The sequence below is a fragment of the Salvelinus namaycush genome, chromosome 40, assembly GCF_016432855.1.
Source record: "Salvelinus namaycush isolate Seneca chromosome 40, SaNama_1.0, whole genome shotgun sequence".
In the NCBI taxonomy this organism is placed as follows: Eukaryota; Metazoa; Chordata; class Actinopteri; order Salmoniformes; family Salmonidae; genus Salvelinus; species Salvelinus namaycush.
Window position 1 is genome coordinate 18,307,341 of NC_052346.1, and position 22,326 is coordinate 18,329,666.

The 22,326-nt window shown below is 42.7% G+C and overlaps 2 protein-coding genes across 4 annotated transcripts; both read left to right on the plus strand.

Moving 5' to 3' along the window:
- Nucleotides 1-284: 284 nt before the first annotated feature.
- On the plus strand, nt 285-9,829 carry mnx2b (motor neuron and pancreas homeobox 2b). Of its 3 annotated transcripts, XM_038979432.1 has the most exons (5): nt 285-451; nt 1,437-1,548; nt 4,799-5,269; nt 7,201-7,358; nt 7,939-9,829. In XM_038979432.1, the coding sequence occupies exons 3-5, from the start codon at nt 4,834-4,836 to the stop codon at nt 8,329-8,331; spliced, it is 987 nt and encodes a 328-aa protein (XP_038835360.1). In that variant the 5' UTR covers nt 285-451; nt 1,437-1,548; nt 4,799-4,833; the 3' UTR covers nt 8,332-9,829. The 3 variants fall into 3 exon arrangements, with proteins under 3 accessions (XP_038835360.1, XP_038835358.1, XP_038835357.1); XM_038979430.1 differs by lacking the exons at nt 285-451; nt 1,437-1,548 and adding an exon at nt 1,558-4,570; XM_038979429.1 differs by lacking the exons at nt 285-451; nt 1,437-1,548 and having other exon boundaries at nt 1,558-5,269.
- Nucleotides 9,830-14,274: 4,445 nt separating this feature from the next.
- On the plus strand, nt 14,275-20,482 carry atic (5-aminoimidazole-4-carboxamide ribonucleotide formyltransferase/IMP cyclohydrolase). Its single transcript, XM_038979389.1, has 14 exons — nt 14,275-14,386; nt 14,740-14,866; nt 15,141-15,284; nt 16,050-16,138; nt 16,592-16,743; nt 17,818-17,974; nt 18,161-18,286; nt 18,376-18,569; nt 18,643-18,732; nt 18,859-18,984; nt 19,072-19,164; nt 19,338-19,520; nt 19,705-19,860; nt 20,028-20,482. The coding sequence occupies exons 1-14, from the start codon at nt 14,317-14,319 to the stop codon at nt 20,145-20,147; spliced, it is 1,827 nt and encodes a 608-aa protein (XP_038835317.1). The 5' UTR covers nt 14,275-14,316; the 3' UTR covers nt 20,148-20,482.
- The last annotated feature ends 1,844 nt before the right edge of the window (nt 20,483-22,326 follow it).

Genomic DNA, 22,326 nt, shown 5'->3' on the forward strand with positions numbered 1-22,326 from the left:
CAACTGTTTTGTAGAAATAAGCAACTGTTTTGTAGAAATAAGCAACTGTTTTATAGAAATAAGCACCTAAAGTGAGGGTGGCTCAATTCATGTATGTGCATTCCAGGAACATTATCAGTCAACAGGTGTGTGTGTGTGTGCGTGTGCGCGTGTGCGTGTGCGTGTGTGTGTGTGTGATTTACTTTTTTTGACTGATTCTGCTCTTGAATGCACCTCTGCGAGATCAGACATGCAGGTCCTTATCAGCAGGTTGAACAAACCCTGAGGACCAGTAACCCAGAGAGAGTCAATAAACTGCTGACTGACTGGGACAGCAGATCACTGCAGACCTGCGTTCAAACACTACTTAAAATCTTTTCAAATACTTTAAACGTTTGTTTTACTGCGCCTGGAGTGCCAGGTGATGCAGATGTGCACTTTTGGGACTATTCTATTGGTTCCATTGCACCAGGTAAGCTTAATGAAGCGGAGATAATGTATTGTAAATTATTTTGAATACTAATTGAACCCAGGTCTAGATCACACAGGGAACACATGGCATGAGAACCAACCCCAACCTTTATGGCTCCTGTCATGTAGATCACAGCCCAGAGCCGTGGTAATGATTGAAAAATATGCCTGTAATGACGATAAGCTCTTTAATGTTTTCTAAACTCCGCCGGCACTAACGTTTAAGGCCAGAGATCTAATTAATTAACTGATCAACTTTGACTTTGTAGTGCAATGCGGGCCGCTCTCTCAGAACGACTCAACCACCTGCCTGTGGGGACTTGCAGGGTGTGTGTGTGTGTGTGTGTGTGTGTTTCTGTGTGTGTGTGTGCGTGCGTGTGTGTGTGCGCGCGCGTGTGTGTAAGTGTAACGGATGTGAAATGACTAGCTAGTTAGCGGGTACGCGCTAAAAGCGTTTCAATCGGTTACGTCACTTGCTCTGAGACTTGAAGTAGGGTTTCCCCTTGCTCTGCAAGGGCCGCGGCTTTGTGGGGCGATGGGTAACGACGCTTCGTGGGCGACTGTTGTTGATATGTGCAGAGGGTCCCTGGTTCGCGCCCGGGTCGGGGCGAGGGGACGGTCTAAAGTTATACTGTTACATATGGTGTCCGTTACGTGTGTGTGGTGTGTTCAAGACAAGGGCAGCTCTGCAAGTACTCCTGTCTTTGTGAGCAGGCATGCCAGGGTGTGTTTGTGAGTCCATCTAGCCCTACATGGCCAGCAGGACACTCTGGGCTTCTTATTAAAAACTATTCAGACACCCCTGTGCTGTTAGGAGATACATCTAACCAAGAGGGCAGGCTAAATGTACTGAAATAGTCCTATACAGTTTCTAGGGCCTTTATACCTGCTGACAATGTTGACACAAAACAAGCACATAGAAAATCTTAATTTGAGATTGTGTGCATAACTCTTAATTTCGTGTAAATGTCATTTTACACCCACAGATGTCAGGATAGGATTCGGCCCAGTGAGTCAACGGCAGCGGCTGAGACAGAATTCCATCGGATGCAACAGCAGCAGGATGGGTTTTTCTACTGAGGGACGAGCGGTGATGATGTGAATGTTTGTTCTCCTGTGTTGTTTGAAGGTGGATGAGTGGTGGGTGCGCGGTAGGGTGCGTGCCGCGGTAGAAGCGGGCTAAGTGTTCAAACCTAGGGACCTGACATCGGGGGCAGCGGTGCCATTTCGATCATTGATTCAATTTAATTTGTGCACCTCAGACACGGGGTGCGGATGACGGATTTACCCGCGGCCTGGCTATTTAAATTACTTTTAAATCATAAAAGCAAAGAAACGAGGCGCGAGGGGAAGAGGTTGGGAGGAATAGGCAGAAAGCACTCGCGCGGCGGCGGCTGATTTCCCTGGAGCAAATTAGCTCTATATCAGACCTGGCGACAGGCGGTATTCTGGGTGATAGGGAGCAGAGAGGGGGTGGAGGGGTTGGTGAGGGAGGAGGGCGGCCGCCCCCCGCGTGTCACTGCTTCAATCTTCTAGGGGTCAGACGCAACAACAATAACCACATACACCACCTCGCAGTGAGCGACGGTCTACAGCGGGGAGAGGTGACCATTTAAGCGTTTTATGCATCTTCCTAGGCCTGATTTCAATTTCTTGAGATATAATTTAGAGCCTTTCGGATTAGGCCGCGTGCCCCTTGGATTTTATGGGCCTAGTCCACTACTCTTCCAATTCGTGGGGCTCATTCACTATTTGATTATTCAACTGTGCTTCAAGTCATAAGTGCTATTGCCTACATCTGAGTACTTATACTAATATTTTATAATATTGGAATATTCATTATAAGTCTTTGACAGTTATTATAAAAATACAAAAATCCCTCTAGGATTTATTTTCTATTGTCAACATTTTCACAATTAGGCTAAATAAATCACAAAAAGTGATTTGTGGATGATGTTTTGTATCCTTTAAATATTCCTGGATAACATTGTTCCGATAATTTGTAAGTAAATGATCGAATCAAAATAATGTATGCCTATTTTCACAACATAACTAAAGTCTGGTTTTATTCAAATCTACCCGTTTGTTAAAAAAAATGATTGCAAGAATAAATGCACAGGCTTAGGATAATAGTAAAAAAAGTATTTAGCAAATATTACTGCTTTCGAAAAGAGTTTGAAAATATGACGTTATTGTTAAATAACGAATATGAAATTACTTTCATTTTATTATTGATTCATGTTTATTCAAAAGCAAATCGAAGATGTGTTGTGTATAGGTTACCATGACATTTTTAGGCCTATACTTTAAACTATGTTTTTCAAAGATTGTTGTTGAGTGGAGCATCATGGATAAATACATATGAGTTGATCAAATAGTGTATCATGTTCAGTAACCTATTGGCCATTGTGATACAACTATGAGCAAGTGGGCTTTATATGTTGATTTCATAAAAATGTCAAAATAACTATCACTTAGGACCTATAACAGTTGCTAGTGATTATTGGACTCGTGGTAGATTTGGTCTGGGGGTAGTAATTACAATAGTATCTCAGGAGTTAATGCCATGACGACGACGTATTCTGCGTCACCTGCTTGACCTGTTAGAAACCGGATATTTGTTATTTTTTGAAGTGCTTACGGCCCAACAATGTTCACATGACCTGAGGTGAGGACCACCTACAGTAGGACTATGTCTGCTTTCGTTCACACACCTGCGCGCATTCCTCCTCGGGGGTCAGTCAGATGCTGCAGATTGCGGTTGTTAAAGGTGGGAGACAACAGGGAGATTCCCCATAGTTCACTGACCGGAGCCGGGAGGAAGGATGCTGTGTTGTTGCCCCACATGCAAACATATAGAGAGCAAAGCAATTGTTATTCTGCTTCTTATTGCTGCAAATATCTTAACATCTTATGACACACGTCTAAAACTAACCGTGCTGATTTAGAACGAGTTGTAAAGCCTAACTAGGAATATGGCAGACTAATAACTGACCAATTATTATTTAAATCATGATGTTTTTCTGATTACCTTAATTTATTATGTTTTTACATTATTACCGATATGCTGTGGGCCTATGTAAATAGGCCTAATTACGTAGATGAATTGAAATGAGTCTTGGACATGGAAGAAAAGACACCTGGAGTGTGACCTAGCTATTCTATGCTAAATCAACTTTATTAATGCACTCTTTTACGGTTGATGTATAATTCTAGCTCATAAAGATGAATTACATTAGTATTTCAACCTGGAGAAACCCATGGGTTTTAAAATAAGCAAATCGTTAATATTGTGCTAATTAAAATATAAATCACTTGCCAATATTTCCTCTGAATAGACACGCAGAACAGATAATGATAGCAGGATTGATTTGATTTAGGCTATAAATAGATGTCCAAAATATGGCTTGAGATCCAAATGTGCAAAAACTACAAATCTGTAACATACTTTTATTATTTTCATCATCATTGTTATTATTATAATCACAATGTGGTAACTTATGTTTAAATAATCATCATCATTATTATAAATATTGTATCAATTTGTACTAATAGCTAACTACAGTATTTGTTCTATTATAGCCTAGACCACTTGTATCTTGTTGTCTAATTCAGGCGCGTTCATAACGCAACAGTAGAAAAGGCTAATATTGCTACCAGCTCTCACAGTCTCACGTCACAATTAAACACAGCAGAAAGTGTTGCTGACAGACAGAGGGAAAGAGGTTGGACATTTCTCACGCAGGAGACGTGTGAGGCGCGTTCAGAGGTTTCTTGAGTCGCGTGGAAATGAGAGAGTAATTAGTTAATTAGAAAACGGTCGACTAAACTCACCCCTCGAGTACCTGCATTAGCCAATCACAGCTCAGACAGCCACAGGGGTGGGGGAGACGGCGGCTGAAGGAGTGAAACACTTGCTTTAGTTGGTTAAGTTGCTATTAAACACCAAGACCTGGCTGTTAGTCATCACATGTGATGTGAATGTGCGGATAGAGGACAACAGAAACCAAATGGACACTCGGAAAGCATTGCAATTTAACATTTTGTTGTATAATTTTATTTCCTAATAATTTAAGCTCTTCAGGGTTCTTCAGAGAATATTGTACCAAAACTGTTACAGGTAGGTGATAGCGAGGGGGTGAGCTAAGCTAAGGAGCTTGCTATCGAAACGCATACTAAAAGTACCTTGTCTCAATTGTATTTATCATTGCTCTGACTTATTTTGGTTACGAGAGGGTTGCACTGGCATCCTCAGAGTGACTTTTATAAAAAACTGAAACATTTAAAACAGAAGATTGGAGTTGGAGCTGTATGCGCTCTGACGCACAGAACAAGTGTACATTGGCAGGTCTGACCTTTGAGCAGCTCGCGGCAGTTTTCCTGATGAGAGTCGGTATGGAGAAATCGAATAATTTTCGAATCGATGCTCTGCTGGCCGACGAGATTCACCGGGCGAACAGAGACCTCTCCCCAGGTCTGAGCAGTGACAGCCCTGCGGGCAGCCCCGTGTCCTGTCGGCGAGCGGACACCCCGTCCCCGCGCAGGACGCCCATCCATCTTCAAACCGGGATAATCCCCAAACCGGGACTACTGAACCTCCCTCACACAGGACTCGCCTCACTACCCCAAATGTACCCTGCCCCTATGTACCCAATGTCGGCTTTGGGTGGACAGCACCCTGCCTTCGCCTACTCCGGCTTCACACACCTTACCCAGTCGTACCCAGACCACCTGAAGGCGGCTGCCATGGCAGGGTCTCTCCCCCTGGAGCACTGGATCCGGGCTGGAATGATGATACCACGTCTTCCAGACTACAGTTGTAAGTATAGTACACCCGTGGGCTAGGCAGCACACTCAATAGGCTATATATACTCTTGTCACAAATATATCAACAAACGAAACATCTTTAAAAGAGAGGCATTATGCGCTAGGCCCATGGGGTTTCTTTTAAAATCAGGGATCTAAATGGAGTTGAACTGTCTGTTGGTGATGTGTTTTTGTGCTTGCTCAGAACACATAGGCAATATAATTAATATAGCTAAGCAGACGCAAAGCTAAGCCTAATTGCTGTAATCAATCATGTTTTTCAAATAGGTGTGGCGGGTATCAAGCAGAAATTAACTTACGCCCAGATACCGGAGGTTTATTGGTAGGGAAGGGATCGTTTGATCACTTAACAACCACTTCCAAAGCATTGAACCCAACCGCCTAGAGGTGTCGTAAAATCACTTATTGTTCCTCATTGCATGTAATCCAAAGGTGAGAAAAAGCAAATACAGGTACACACACACACACACACACACACACACACACGGCAAATGTTGTAAACATAATCAAATATATGTTCTAAGATTAGGCTAAATGTTGCAATTAACTTTAGCTAGATGTGCAAAACTTAAACCTATTTGATACCAGTATTGATAACAAAACTCAATATATTATAACATCTCTCATAACACATTTTACAAAAAAATTAAAAATTATAATAATCTGAAGAATAACACCAACAACAACAATAATAACAATAATCATACATTTCAATTTGTAAATAATGAATACATCTAATACGTAGGTTATTGGTTAACAATACGTGTTATTATATATTTATTATCATAATATTGTGTTACTAATTGTATTCATATTATTTCTAACTATTGCTAACATTTTTACCAATCAGACAAGATCTGTTTCAAACCATTTTTATTTCAATATAAGAGCAAGCACAATAGGGCTACATACAATGTGTTATCATAGAATTGTAATATTTCCATGTGTATTATATCATGCTAGAGGCTTATGTTAATCCACCTTTAGGGCAATATTTTAACACATCTTTTTAACTGCTTTCTGAACAAATAATAGTGCATATTCAATCTCGATGGTAGAACGGTTTTGTTCTTTGTTCAGTCATTAATACACAACGTCTGAAAAATATAGCCTATTTAAATATCATGTAGAGGTATAGGCCTAAATATTGTTTAAGTGTAGTCTCATGAAAAGTCTTGGATCGATTTACTGGTAACTGTAATATCATGTTTTTATTTTTGGCCTTTTCATTTCGCTATAAACGTCAACTCGATGAACATTGTCTTTGTACTGAGGAGGAAACTATAAACAAACACCTAAAACATTCTGCTAGTTCACCAATAAAATCACTAAAGCTTCATCGAATTTTCATTAAGTTAATGGTGCTCGCGCTTTTTATGGCCCTCGCGCCCAACTTCTGCCGTGTCCTCTCGTCAACAATAAACTGGAGTAAAGCTATTATAGTTAATGATGGCGAGAGAGTGCGGGCATGTGTGTGTGTGTTCCTCCCTCAACATTATATTGGACTCCCTATGTCCTTGGTATTGCAGAAATAAGACCATTGAAACAGTCTGAGATTAAATCTACTCACATGCATTGTCCAATAGCTTGAATTTACCAGAACACAGGCTTAGTAGCCTACACACCTCATTACATTTGGGAAGAACATAGTTGGAGAGAATTAAGCTATTCATTAGGGCAGAGTCATTGTAACTTTTTACCCAGTTGTTCACTAAAAATGATCCACAATGAAGAATATTGTACTGTACTAAGGTCTCTCTCTCTCTCTCTCTCTCTCTCTCTCTCTCTCTCTCTCTCTCTCTCTCTCTCTCTCTCTCTCTCTCTCTCTCTCTCTCTCTCTCTCTCTCTCTCTCTCTCTCTCTCTCTCTCTCTCTCTCTCTCTCTCTCTCTCTCTCTCTCCCTCCCTCTCTCTCCCCATCTCAGCACCCCAGGCAGGACTCCTGGGGAAGTGTCGTAGGCCCCGGACGGCTTTCACCAGTCAGCAGCTCCTTGAGCTGGAGAACCAATTTAAACTCAACAAGTACCTGTCCAGACCCAAACGCTTTGAGGTGGCCACCTCCCTCATGCTGACCGAAACACAGGTGAGGGAGAAAAGGTGTCATTCTGTGTGTGTCTGTGTGAGCGTGTATATATGTGTATGTGTGTGGATTTCCACCTGGCAGGCTATTCCAGCGCTGTCCTCCTCTTATCCTATGTTCCTCTGGGAAGAACCTGTACAAATGATCCCTGGTGTGTTTGTCCTTGAGATAGATTGTCTGCTATGGCATGCTCTGTTAGTCACTGGAGAGTAATGTGATGTCAGACAGTAGCAATCAGACCGCTAGTTCCTTATTTAGCTAATATATTACAGCTCTCTTGTTTCACCTGCCTCATCTAGTCCCAAATACCACCCCTAACGAAGCAGTTGACATGTTGATTTAAAAGATCAACTCCTCTGTGTTCGAACATATTCAGCACGTTTTCGAATGACTTCTTCAGATAAATCTTTCTGCAAGTGAGTAACGGTTGTTTTGGACATTTTAGCCCGGTTTAGTAGACAGAAAATGGCAGCCCAAATGTATTAAACTGATTTTGGGCATAGAGAGATAGAGACTGCAGGTGAGAGACCTCTACTCCTGCGTTAGTGTGTGGCTGACCGTCCTGCGTTCTGTCTCTCCACAGGTGAAGATCTGGTTCCAGAACCGGAGGATGAAGTGGAAGCGCAGCCGCAAGGCCAAGGAGCAGGCATCTGCATCTGCCCAGTCTGAGGCGGAGCGACTACGCACCGGGGGAAAACTGACCAATGGCAAACCAGCTGAGAATAGACGAGCTTCCACTCAGGATGACGAGGGAGAGCTAGACCTAGAAGAAGCAGAGGAGGAAGAGGAGGAAGAGGAAGAGGAGGAGGCGCCACACGAGTTTGCTGTTACCATGGGTGGCGCCGTGGGGTTGCAGCGTTCAACAGACTTTCTGAAGCTCACAGCGGAGCTTGGTTACAACCCCCACAGTCCCTTTTCTGAGGACGACTTAGTGGGGGTGACAGGGGGGGACAGGAAGATAGGCGCAGGGTTGTGAAAAGACAAAGACACACCCAGAAAGGAAAACGCCAGAGACACTGCTGCTTGACACTGGCTCTGGGAAAGTGGGGCTCTATAGTGTAAAAAGAGAAACAAATGGATGTGCCATTTCAAAAGCCTATGACAGTGTTTTTTGTGTACATAATGCTTAATGCAATGTAATGTTTCTGTGACCCTGACAGAGTTGTTTAAGGCAGTGGTTTCCAAACTGTGGGTCGCCCCCCCCCAAAAAAAAATGTTTTAAAGGAACTCAATCCAGCTTTAAACTTATTCTTGAAAGTTGTAATAGTAGAATGCACAAGGTGTCATTTCTATATTAGGTATTGCATCATCAGTTCCTCTTGTCATGTCAGTCATTACATACCTTAGAGAGCTATTTATAACTTGTTAGAAATGTCCAGATCCACTAGGCCATGTCAGCTAATGTTTTTTTTATTTGGTTTTTCAGCTCATAGATGTTGGAGTAATTTTTTTGTCAGTCAAATATCACATGAATACACATTAGGCATGGCAAAATGTACAGAATTGCAGGAAATAAGCTTTAAACCTGCAAAATTCTCTCCACCAACAAGAAGGGTGTGAACAGTTTGTGTCATTAACAGTGCTCGTGCCCATAGAAATAGACATGCCGCGCACGCAGGGGGGGTGTGGGATGTTCCCCAATGCTGGAAGGGGGCCCCGAGTGAAAAAGTTTGGGTACCCCTGGTTTAAGGTATAGGTGTTCTTTAGGTTGGACTCGCATCTCTAAGGATGAGGGAATATAAAGCATTTTATATTCATCATCACATCAATTAAGGCTGAATAAGACACTGAACTCTGTCTCTCTCTGCTGTATTTTTTCATGGCATGCAACCCCCCAAAAATGTTTTTACACAGGACATTCACCGACTGTAAGATTCCTGTGTTTTTCATCCAATTGGACTGAGAAGTACTGCAGCAGCAGTGAAGCAGTGAACACCACTGACCTCTATTACCGTGTCATCCATCTCAGCTAAACTCCGCCCCCCGACAGGCTGACTGACAGATGTGGCTCCTCCCACCAGCAGTGCTAAAGGATGTGATGCAACCAAGTTACGTTCAGAACCGTTGGACTGTTGCAAACAGCAACTTACACTGGCAGGAGTGAACAAACCCTGAGCAGTTTGCATTAGCTGAAAACGAAGGGGAAAGTGTTGCAAAGTGTTGCAGAATGTTGCGTGATGTTGTGAATGTGCCCCCATGAATGTCAGACATCTTGGATTTACAGACTTTCTGTGATGTCTCATATACTCTGTCTTGTGTGTGCAATTGAACATTGTTGTCATGTAAATTCAGATTTCTGTTGTTATTGTTGTTTGTTTGTTTATTGTTGTTATTTAACCACATTTAAATGTATCTAATTTATTTGAATTGACAGGTAAATGGCAGGGAAAAAGTGAATGTGTTTATCTGAAACTGGTCTGTGTTGATGTCAACTGAGTGAAATAAAAAAACAGAAATGAAAATTGTTCAAATAACTTGAGAAATGTAGGATTTATGCAAAGTTAACTCATGAAAATGAGGGATTGATTTGTGGAGAACATTTAGAATATCTATAAGTAATCTAAAGTATTTTAAAAGTGGGTTTAGTGGAAAGCATTGAGAGGGAGTTACACAAACACATTGAGCAGACAAAGCTGAGCATTTCTTTAAGAAAGTTATTAGTGTGTGGGGCCTTCATAATGACCTTGTGAGTCTTCTGAAACCACAGAGGGATGGTAACAATAGGGTAGAGAGGTCCAACTATAAATCCAGCTAAAATAGACATATTGGCCAAATTTCTACTTCCAATCCAACTTAATGGAAATCTCTCAAATGGACACACTTTTTTTTCTGTATCACACGTCCTTCCCTTGTTTCCTGTCTATTTCAGCCACCTTGTTGTCACAGATAACAGATGGCAAGATGGCAAAGAGAAAGGAAGAGAATCCAACACTGCATATTAAACCAGCAGAGCCCCTTTAATTTACAACCCTGGGGCTTTCAAATATGAATTACTCAGGCGGGTTTTACTGATAGTCAAATAATTAAGTTAATGAAGGAGAGGTAAAGGCTTATGTTCCAAATGGCTCCCTATTACCTATGTAGTGCACTACTTTTTAGGGATCTGGTAGTGCATTATATAGGGAATAGGGTGCCATTTGGGGCGCACACAAAGTAATCAGCGCCTGATGGTGATGTCACCCAGGCTACATTTTAATTTGCAAGAAGAAACAGAAGATGATGTGTGTCTGACCGAAACGGGCCGTTTTTATTGGCCGTCCAAAGTACGGGCGGTGATTAAAAACCGGACTAGAGGACACACGCGGCATAACTCGTCTCCTCCTGCCCAGCCCGCCGGCAGGCCCCGGCCCACAACATCATGCTTATATAGTGATTAAATGCATTTTTAACTGGCCGGGCAAGACGCTGGCCTGTCTCGTGAAACGAAGCCGGGATGGTTCTGCTACATGAACTTGAGACGGAAAGGGGCCTTTGTGCACAGCTACAGGTCTGGAGTCAGTTTAGTTTTAATTTTGGTGATGGTGGAGGGCAGTATGGAGTCAAGGGGCACTAGTCCTAGACAAGTTTAAGGGTTATTTTCTGTTTGGAGGCGGCTGGGTGCTCAGAAACTGAGAGCCGGACAAATGCAGTAATAGATAGTTATGGAACAAGGTGGAAGACAATGATTAGAGTTATTGAATGTGTTTGACAGTGTAGTGGATTGGATTTAGTATCTAAGGTTTTGAATATGTTTGACAGTGTGGTGGATTGAATTTAGTGTCTAAGATTTTGAATGTGTTTGACAGTGTAGTGGATAGGATTTAGTGTCAAGTGACTTCATCCTACTCCTTATGGCTCACAATCAGGGCCTGAAAAGCAGTTCACTGTAGAGTAAACAGTGCTTATAGGCCTTAAAGCACTATGTCTCAGACCTTACCACTATGTCTCCCTCAATGCAGCATTTAATTTGGCTGATGAAAAATCACATCAATCAATAAGAGTTAATTTAGATGTGTGACTAATGCCATTCGGCCTGTTTTATGATACAGGGCCGCCTGACAAACACATCTAAAATCATAGTAAATTGATAAGCAGGCTGAGCGAAATATAGAGATCATTGATTCAGTTTCTCAATTCTAATTTAATCTGAACTCACCTGTCATACTGATAAAAAATGATTGGTGTAAATTCCATCTACTGGTGATAACGCTGTCAATAGTGATTTCTCAACAGCCTGGTCTGACAGAATTGCTGACGGCCCCTATGCTTTTTCTATACCAATAATGCAATCGCCTCATTGTGTGTGTGTTTGTGTGTGTATGTATGTGTGTAAGTGTGTGTGTGTATGTGTGTGTGTGCGTGCATGTCTGTGTGTGCATCCATGTATGTGTGTGTATGTGTGTATGTGTGTGTGTATGTGTGTGTGTGTATGTGTGTGAGTGTCTGTATTTGTGTGTGTATGTGTGTGAGTGTCGGTGTGTGTCTATGTGTATGTGTGTGTATATGTGTGTATGTGTGTGTGAGTGTGTGTGTGTGTGTGTGTGTGTGTGTGTGTGTGTGTGTGTGTGTGTGTGTGTGTGTGTGTGTGTGTGTGTGTGTGTGTGTGTGTGTGTGTGTGTGTGTGAATGTGTATGTGTGTGAGTGTGAGTGTGTGTTTATGTATATGTATAACATTTTGTCCTGTCTATTACAGTGTCACAATCACTCAAGCGACTCGTCGAGACATCAGTGCGACCTGCACGAGTCCTCCAATAGGGAAAATGGTTACCAGAAAGGCCATTTTCATAGTTAAATAAATAAATGCAGTTTTCTTTCACTTTGTCAGATGGTAAATCAGGAACAATAACTTAAGCGGCAAGACCCTGTAAAATATTTACATCCTGTAGTTTAATCAATCAGCAAAATGTCGGCCTCATTACGGAAATATGAACAGATTGTCTGATCTTTTAAAGTAATCACCCATATTGGTTTAGGTTTCCCTTGGCCCTGTCGTGTTACTTAAGCTAATGGGTAAGCTAGGTAAGGGAATGAGGGACAGGGGCTGTAAATCCACATCTGTCAGACTTTAACCGCTGTTCAAATGCATGAAAAAGGCCAAGTTTTGGGTAATAAAGTTTATTGAAAAGGGTTGGCCCTCCGTCGGAACAATGGGGAATGTAATCATGAGAGGCTTTTATTGTTGCAGGAAATCTATGTTACAGGTGCTCAGAAAAGCAATGATCGTGACACAACAAAGCTTTGGTAATTGTGCTTGTCCCAATGTCATTCTCCAGACAGACAGACAGACAGACAGACAGACAGACAGACAGACAGACAGACAGACAGACAGACAGACAGACAGACAGACAGACAGACAGACAGACAGACAGACAGACAGACAGACAGACAGACAGACAGACAGACAGACAGACAGACAGACAGACGAGTCTCACTGTCATGGACACATATCTGGGGACCTGCCCACCTTTTGAAAAACCAAATTTAGAGGGAAAAAACATAGTCTTGTATATATACAGATCAAACAGCTTAGATAGGCTGGGATCCTATTAATATCTCAAAACAAAACCATGCTATAGGCCTACTAAGGCTCCATTATTCAGTACCCCTCCAGTGGCTTGGTGTATGTCAGTACCCCTCCAGTGGCTTGGTGTATGTCAGTAGCCCTCCAGTAGCTTGGTGTATGTCAGTACCCCTCCAGTGGCTTGGTGTATGACAGTACCCCTCCAGTGGCTTGGTGTATGTCAGTACCCCTCCTGTGGCTTGGTGTATGTCAGTACCCCTCCAGTGGCTTGGTGTATGTCAGTACCCCTCCAGTGGCTTGGTGTATGTCAGTACCCCTCCAGTGGCTTGTTGTATGGTAGTAGTCCACAAATGCTTCTTCACCTTTTCTCCTTTCTTTCATCCCTACTGATCTGTAAATAATGGATTGATTAAAGTAAAATGGTGGATGTCTACTGGGCATTCACTTTAGTGTGTTTAAGTTCTCTCAGAACAACAGCACCACTATTTGCCCATATGGTCCTTCTATAGTGGTGTAAACTCACCCTCCAGTGGCAGAGCGAGAGTCTAAAATCTCACATTGTTACCATTTCAAATAGCCTAAATCTCTCTGGCCTAATTGTGTGGTGGTGGCATGTGGTCAAGATCATTTGTGCGATCCATTTATACGATCCATAGTCATATCCCCAGCAATTCATTTTTGTCTCAAATGGACATGTGTTTTTGGTCTGTACCTCTAATGCCATACATGCCACTGTGTTAGGTCACAAAGTACATATGAGAGGACATTCTGGGCTTTTCAATGATATCATGTGTGGGGGGTGTCACCTTGATCATTTTTTTCTTTCTGGTTATCAAAATATCCACCATCACAATTAGCACATGTTATGCTGTAATTGTGTAATGATAATTTTTGACAGTTTGATATTCAAATCGTTTCTAATAGGTCAATATTTAGTTTGGTGAGTTTTCAGAGCAGTGTAATAAATACATTAAATAAGAGCTAAATAAAAGCTGGTTAATAAATGTAATCTGTTATGTTTACTGTAATGTTAACTTTTTATATATTTACTGTCAACCGAGTCTTAATGGCCACTACAGTCCACATACAGTAAAAAAATATATATATATGTGTTCACATTTTTCCTTTGTAACATGTTTTTTGCGCCTCAAACCGTTATCTTTACTGGGACTCAGGATAGAAGTCAGCGAATTTGCATTTTACTGCGCAGAAGGCAATGAAGAAGTTGTGTGGGGGGTACAAATGGGTTATGGCTAGCAAACCCTAACTCTATTTTCTAACCGTAATCTAATTCGAACCTGCTACATTAATTATCCTAACCTGCTGCGTAAATTATCCTAACCTGCAACGAAAAGTCACATCTGACAAAAGCTGTATCCCGTTTAGTCAAAACCGATCAAAGGGGCGGTCCTGTCAAATCACAAAGTTCCCATCATGCCATAAATTGATACAACTATACACATGGTTCTCCTGTCGTGCCCCATTCCCAGACAGAGAACGTTAGCCACAACCATGGCCTGCTCAGAACTGGGTAAACTTTCTTCTTTTTAAAATATTTTAGCTAGCTTTAGCTAATGTAGCTGAGTAGTCTATGTTGAAGAATAAGTTTGATTGTAGTGCTATATGCTGCGTGGTCCATATCCAATTCAATTGTTTCTTGCGTCGTGCTAGACAGGCTAGGTAGGCTATCTACGACTAGCATGCTACGAAAAACATGCTTCCATTTTAGTTAGCAACGGGTGGTTACAAAGGAGCAATAACCTATCTCAGTGGAGTCAACATATTTATTGATATTTGAAAAGAAAGTTTCGTTTCACATTGGTGCTATTAAAATCAATCTCTACAACTTTGTCACCGTTTTGTCTCTTAATTCTACACACACAGCACTGTTGAGTGTGTCCGACAAGTCTGGACTTCTGGACTTTGCCAAAAGGCTGGTGAACGTGGGACTGTCACTCGTCGCATCAGGTGGCACAGCCAAAACCCTGCGCGATGCAGGACTGGCTGTTCGGTAGGTGTAACCGTTTACATACATTTCCAATGCCTCATCTATCCTTGTTGATAGTGTTCAGCCACCAACATCCTCTTGCGCTAATGCTCAAATGATTCAATGTTATGCTGATAATGTATTCCTTTAAGTCTCCTTACTGTTTGGAACTTCAACGAGTAGGTCTATCTAGTAATTCTGCAATCATTGACCACCTTTCAGATGAGTGGCATACCCAGCCTCTAATTGAGAATGTGTGCCTCTGAATCACCTAACATCCATCTCCCTTTTGTTCCAGGGATGTGTCTGAGCTGACTGGCCATCCAGAGATGCTTGGTGGGAGGGTGAAGACCCTGCACCCTGCTGTACACGGGGGCATCCTGGCCCGGCACACTCCTTCGGACAAGGCTGACATGGAGAAACTGGGCTACAGTCTGGTCAGGTAAGAGACAGGGAAGTGGGTTTAATTTGGCTCTAGACATTGATCTAAGATCAGATCTGTTTTCCTCATTAAGAGTAGGACTTGTCCATCTCAGTCAACTTTTCTATACTTCTTTCCAGAGCCACTACTGCTTTACTGTGGTTTTTAGGGGTCTTTGAAAAACAGCCTTTTTGTGAACAAGCTGACCTAAAACACAATGCATGTGATCGGGCACAAGACTGTATTAGATTTGGCCCTAATGCAGGGCAGTATGGTTGTAAAGTAGGGAAACTTCGAGAAGCATGCGTTGCTAATCTAATAACCAGCTAATTCAAATGCTGCTGCATCTGCACACATCTGATCGTGTTACACTTTTTTATTTGTTTTTGTATCCCTGGGAATCTGATTGGCTGTTTAAGCTGCCAATTTGACATTCATGGAATGTAGTTGGCTTTGAGGAGAAAGTGTGCAATGCATACAGCCTCTGAAATAAGCCATGATTTGTCTTTGGAGCCTATGGGCACGTATGTTTAACAATTTGGGTTCAAGGCTGCAAAATGTGACCTGCCTAATTGACACATGTTCCCATTTACAAAAGTCAAAACTTCACCCTTTTTTCTTTGTAAGATATTGTTTCTCAATGAGTCATCTAGGGCACACACAATGTGGGGGATTAAACAGCCATGCTACTCATTATTTCAAATTGCCTAGATGGTTAGAAAAAACATAGTGAATTGCATTGCGTTTCTTGACTTGTATTGCTTTCCTTTGCCGGTCTTTGACCAGGGTGGTGGTGTGTAACCTTTACCCGTTTGTGAAGACTATCTCCAACACTAATGTGACTGTGGAAGATGCAGTGGAACAGATTGATATTGGTGAGTGGAATGTTAAAGCTGCAATAACTTTTTTTTGTCCAACCTGACCAAATTCACATAGAATTGTGAGTTAGATCTGTCATTCTCAATGAAAGCAAGTATAAGAAGCGGTAGATCTGTTCTGTGCACTATTTCTATGCTTTCTGTGAAGTTTAGTTTCTGCTGCTTTTACTTTCAGTTTTGTACACCAGCTGAAAATACAATATTTGGGGTTATGGAAAATAATTCACAGTGGTTTAGATGGTACAATGATTCTCTACCATATACGTGCTTGTTTTGGCACACAAACTGAATTTAGGCGAACTAATAGAATTTTAGCAAACAGGAAATGGCGGCACAATATATTCATACTGCACCTTAAGGCCAGCTCTACATTTTACTTTCTGAAGTCTGTTCTACAACCTGAAATGCCCTAGGTTGCCATGGCGATTACCCTGGCTGTGTCCTCCTCAGGTGGGGTAACCCTGCTCCGAGCAGCGGCCAAGAACCACGCCCGCGTAACCATTGTGTGCGACCCTGCTGACTACCAGCTGGTCGCTGTGGAGATGGAGGGTTCCGAGGGCAAAGACACCACCCTGGACACCCGCAAGACTCTGGCCCTGAAGGTAACTAGGGCAACTTGAAAGCACGGGTTTTACATTGTCCTTTGTCTCGTGTATATCATGTATATAAATCTACTTTCTGGACAATTTGAGAATGGTGAGATCTAGTTTAACTTCCCATGTGCTGTCCTTCTGCCTTCCTGTTTAGACATGTCTGCCAACCTCAACTGTGAACAGAGAGGATGTTGAGTGATAGAGAAATGATGCTATCAGGAACCAAACTGTACATAGACAAAACTGAAGTCTTAAGAGATTCTTCAATAGTAGCAAATCGGACATCTCAGGACAACTGGGGAAGGCCTCATACTGTGTCTTTGACAGATTATTGACCCTCTGTTAAAAGGATCAATTTGTACATTTGCAGACCAGATACCATGGAGTCTGTATAGTCAAAGCACAATTGGGACACTGTAAAAATTCAGGTCTTTGGGTTTTTGTTTAATTGATTGTTGGGTCAATGCGAGGTAAAGTTCAGAGTCCACTACCTCCCATGCTGCCCTCTCTTGTCCTTGGGGCCATGTTGTTCAGGTCAGCCCACAGTATTCTATTGATCCAGTATCCCTGGACATTGTAAATATGCTACTGGAACTGCCCCTTTACATAGTATGCTTACTCGATTGTTTTTGTTCTACCTTGTTGTTTTAATATTACATTGTTATTGATTACTGCATTGTTGGTTAGCTGGCAAAAAATCATTTCACTGTACTTGTGCATTTGACATTGAGACTTGAGACTACATGGAGTAGAATGGGTACATTTAGCACATGGTGTCCCTTGTGAAGGCATTACAAATCTTACAGTGATAGTTTGTATTAAAGCTGCCTCCAGATAAAACTATAGAAACCCATGTTGGCTTTGATCATGGAATAGGTTACAACGCTTTCTGGTTCGGCTGTTTACCCTGGGCTATGTTCATTAGGGCACACCGTAGAAAAACATTTTGCAGCAGTAAACAGATGTGCATTTCCTATTGGACATCACGGTTTTCCCTTTTTCAGTCCCTTTTCTTCCATATGTTGCCTAATGAACATGATCCTGGTGTCTAATCGATCTAGTTGTCCTCATTCTCTCTCCCAGGCCTTTACTCACACAGCTCAGTATGATGAGGCCATCGCGGACTACTTCCGGGGCCAGCACAGCCGTGGGGTATCCCAGCTGCCCCTGCGCTACGGCATGAACCCCCACCAAGCCCCCGCCCAGCTCTACACCCTGCGCCCCACCCTCCCCCTCACAGGTAGGCTTCACCCCCCCTCATTGTGTAGACAACAGTCTCAGAAATTACAATAGGGAAACATTGTCAACCCTCATTTTAATTGGTGTCATATGTTCAACTGGGACTGTCCAGGGGGACCTTCTCCTGTCTGGGTAGACTAACTGTATTGACCCTCCCTTCTCTCCATTCCATTTCTGCCTCTGTCAGTGGTAAATGGTTCTCCTGGGTTCATTAACCTTTGTGATGCCCTGAACGCCTGGCAGCTGGTCCGAGAGCTGAAGAGTGCCCTGGGCATGCCCGCTGCCACCTCCTTCAAACACGTCAGCCCTGCAGGTCAGACACGCAGCGCTTCCAATGCATATGCCAACAAGATTGCAAGGAATCCCAGTAACATTGACCTAGGCTGTCCTCTCCCTCTCTAGGGGCTGCGGTGGGTGTTCCTCTGAGTGATGAGGAGGCCAAGGTGTGTATGGTGAATGACATGCTGAAGGACCTGACCCCACTGGCCACAGCCTACGCCCGGGCTAGAGGGTCAGACAGGATGTCCTCCTTCGGTGACTTCATTGCTCTGTCTGACGTGTGTGACGTCCCCACTGCCAAGATCATATCCAGAGAGGTAGGGCTTCCCAGGTGTGTCGTGTCTGTCCTGTGTGTTTCCTGCATTTCCAACCCCTGTCTATCATTCTCAGGTCTCTGATGGCATCATCGCCCCTGGTTACGAAGAGGAGGCCCTCAGGATTCTGTCCAAGAAGAAGAATGGAAACTACTGTGTTCTCCAGGTATGGTTGGACATGGAAAAGCAGTTAGTGATCATCCTATGTTGCAGCCTTTCCTAGAAAACAAGTTTGAAGTTCATTTGCATCTTCTCACCGGTTGGGGGTGCTGAATGTCTAAATCTGTGTCAGATGGACCCAGCCTATGAGCCAGACGAGCCAGAGGTCAGAGTTCTCTTTGGCCTCCACCTCAAACAGAAGAGGAATGGAGCTGTCATTGACAAGGAGCTCTTCAGCAACGTCGTCTCCAAGGGCGCGGTGAGTATCTTTGTGGTTTGTGTGTCTTGATATGTTCACTGATGACATGTTCTGACCTTTTGTCCTCTTGTCTGTCTCCTGTTTAAGCTGTCGGTGGAGGCGCTGCGTGACCTGATCGTTGCCAGCATCGCAGTGAAGTACACCCAGTCCAACTCTGTCTGCTACGCCAAGGATGGACAGGTAACCAACCTGGAGAGGGAGGGGACATGGGAGGTTGCTGTTGAAATAGTATTTGGGCACAGTTTCCCCTTGTTGTCGCCTATACCCTTGTTTACTTTTTTCAGAATTAATTTGAAACATTTTGTACTGTGGTTTTTCTGGGTCACAATCCGTCTCCTCTCCCTGTGTACCAGGTGATTGGGATCGGTGCGGGTCAGCAGTCTCGTATCCACTGCACGCGGCTGGCAGGGGACAAGGCTGATAACTGGTGGCTGAGGCACCACCCGCGGGTGTTGGGCATGAGGTTCAGGAGTGGAGTGAAGCGGGCGGAGATGGCCAATGCCATCGATCAGTACGTCAGCGGCACCATCGGAGAGGTGAGGGGTCAGAGGTCAATTAGGGACATGCACTCTAAGACATCTGAAATGGCTGTTGTCGGATGTACAGTTCTGCTGTATGTTTTGTGTAGGTTCCTACTGTAGGTGTCTGTCTTTAAAATAAAACCAATCTAATTCCAGATGAGTCTGTCTTGCTCTCTAACTCCATGTCCTCTGTGTTCAGGGTCCAGACCTGGCAGTATGGAAGGCCATGTATGAGGAGGTCCCAGAGCCTCTGGATGAGACTGAGAAGAAGAACTGGCTGAGCTCTCTGCAGGCTGTAGCGCTCAGCTCTGACGCCTTCTTCCCCTTCAGAGACAACGTGGACCGTGCCAAACGGGTAAACACACACCCACACACTGCTGAATTATTACTTTTCACTAGTCTAAGATGGCCGACTTTCTGCTTTTGGTTCTTTAGTTGGTCTCTCGACTTCTAGTGCCTTCCAAGGTCTTTTCTGTTTGAAGCCCACATGGACTGATTATTCTGAGGTGTCTGTCTCTGTAGAGTGGTGTGGAGTACATTGCTGCCCCGGCCGGGTCCACAGCTGACGAGGTGGTGATCAATGCCTGTAATGAGCAGGGCATCACCCTGGTGCACACCAACCTGAGACTCTTCCACCACTGAATACCTGGAGTGGCTGTCATGCAACCCAACCTGACACATTTGACACGCCACACACCATTATGGCCCTGAGTAACTTAAAGTAGCCATGTGTGTCTACATGTTGGAGGTCCATTAACTGCTCTAGAATAGTGATCAACAAAGGTACTAACATAGTGTTTTTTTACACTGAGACATTCCTGTCCTACGGTTATCATGCACAAACGGCATGCGTCATGCTGAGGATCATTCAGATTCCGTTACATTCCGATCTTGCTTTCATAGTTGTATCTACATTACAATGTTACTGTCTGGAAGGTCAAGTTTCACCATGAAATAAACTGTTTCTTGAGAAATCCTGTGGAGTGTGAATATGCAAACACTATTTTACGTTATAGTAATATGAAGCTGGAAGTCAGGGACTGACTACTACACTAACATGGAATTGTTTTATGATGCTCATACCATGGACCATTTAGCTATTTGAATTTTAGGATGCTTTTAGGTATAAAAAATATACAAATATTTCAAGTTTTGAAATTGCCCTTTACTATTATAGCTCATAGAAATGCATTGAGTAACACATAAATGGCCAAGACAGCCCCCCCAAGTTTTCTGAGCAGAAACAATAGTTTATCTTTGTTGGCTAGAAGACTGTAAAAACACCAGGAAATCTGCTCCAAGTGATTATAATCTAAGAAATCTGTTTCCAAGTATTCCCACACATAATAGACAAATGTAAGCTAGCTTTGAAATTGTTTAAGAGCAGAAAATATGTTTTGAGATTAACACCTTTTGTTATAACACTACCTCCATACTTTAATTCATTTGTATGGGTTACTTTTAGACAAGTCCTGTGACACTTGTGGGGGTCGTAGAGAAAACGCCTTCCACCGCAGATGGTTGACATACAATGCCTTCAGAAAGTATTCACACCCCTGTACCTTTCCCACATTTTGTTACAGCCTGAATTTAAAATTGATTAAATTCAGGTGTTTTTCTTTTGGTTGTCACTGACCTACACACAATACCCTATAATGTTGAAGTGGAATTGTTTTTCAATTATTATTTTTTTACAAATTAAAAGAGCAGCTGTGTCTTCAGTCAAGTATTCAACCACTTATGGCAAGTTCAGGAGTAAAAATATGCACTAGTGGCATGGACTTACTGAGTGCACTAATAGTGCCTAACATGATTTTTGAATGACTACCTCATCTTTGTAACCAACGTACAATTATCTGTAAGGTCGCGCAGTGAATTTCCAACAGATTCAACTAGAAAGACCAGGGAGGTTTTCCAATGGCCACCTATTGGTAAATACAATTCTAAGACATTGAATATCCCTTTGAGCATGGTGACGTTCTTAATTACAATTTGGATGGTGCATCAATACACAGTCACTACAAAGATACAGGCGTCCTTAACTCAGTTGCAGGAGAGGAAGGATACCGCTCAGCGTTTTCACCACAAGGTCAATGGGGACTTTACAACAGTTTGTTTATTGGCTGTGATAAGAGAACTGGGGACGGATCAACGTTGTTGATGGCGTGAAAAGGAAGCCTGTACAGGAATATTTTCTCTCAAACATGCATCCTGTTTGCACAAGTAATACTGCAAAAACTTTTTGTCCTGAATACAAAGTGCTATATTTGGGGCAAATCCAACACATTACTGAGTACACCTCTCCATATTTTCAAGCATAGTGGTGGCTGCATCATGGTCTGGTTATGCTTGTCATTGTTAAAGACTGAAGCTAAAGTACAGGGAAAATCCTAACCTGGTTCAGTCTGCTTTCCACCAGACACTGGGAGATGAATTCACCTTTCAGCAGGACTATAACCTAAAACACAAGGCCAAATATACACGAGTTGCTTACAAAGAAGACAGTGAATGTTCCTGAGTGACCTTGTCACAGTTTTGACTTAAATCTGCTTGAAGATCTATTTGAAGATGTAAATGGTTGTCTAGCAATGATCAACAACCAACTTGACAGAGCTTGAAGAATTCAAAAAAATAAATCATGTGCAAATGTGGTACAATCCAGGTGTGGAAAGCGCTTGGAGACTTAAAGCTGTAAATCGCTGCCAAAGGTGATTCTAACGTGTATTGACTCAGGGGTGTGAATACTTATGTAAATGAGATATTTCTGTAATTTTCAATAAATTAGCAACATGTTTTTTCTTCACTTTGTCGTTCTGGAGTA

Bases quoted from the DNA above. Each gene is read 5' to 3' on its own strand.
- atic (XM_038979389.1), top strand. From the start codon at position 14,317: ATGGTTCTCCTGTCGTGCCCCATTCCCAGACAGAGAACGTTAGCCACA. The intron at 16,744-17,817 runs GTAACTAGGGCA...TCTCTCTCCCAG, and splicing joins GCAAGACTCTGGCCCTGAAG to GCCTTTACTCACACAGCTCA. The intron at 18,985-19,071 runs GTGAGTATCTTT...CTCCTGTTTAAG, and splicing joins ACGTCGTCTCCAAGGGCGCG to CTGTCGGTGGAGGCGCTGCG.
- mnx2b (XM_038979429.1), top strand. From the start codon at position 4,762: ATGCGCTCTGACGCACAGAACAAGTGTACATTGGCAGGTCTGACCTTT. The intron at 5,270-7,200 runs GTAAGTATAGTA...TCCCCATCTCAG, and splicing joins ACGTCTTCCAGACTACAGTT to CACCCCAGGCAGGACTCCTG. The intron at 7,359-7,938 runs GTGAGGGAGAAA...GTCTCTCCACAG, and splicing joins TCATGCTGACCGAAACACAG to GTGAAGATCTGGTTCCAGAA.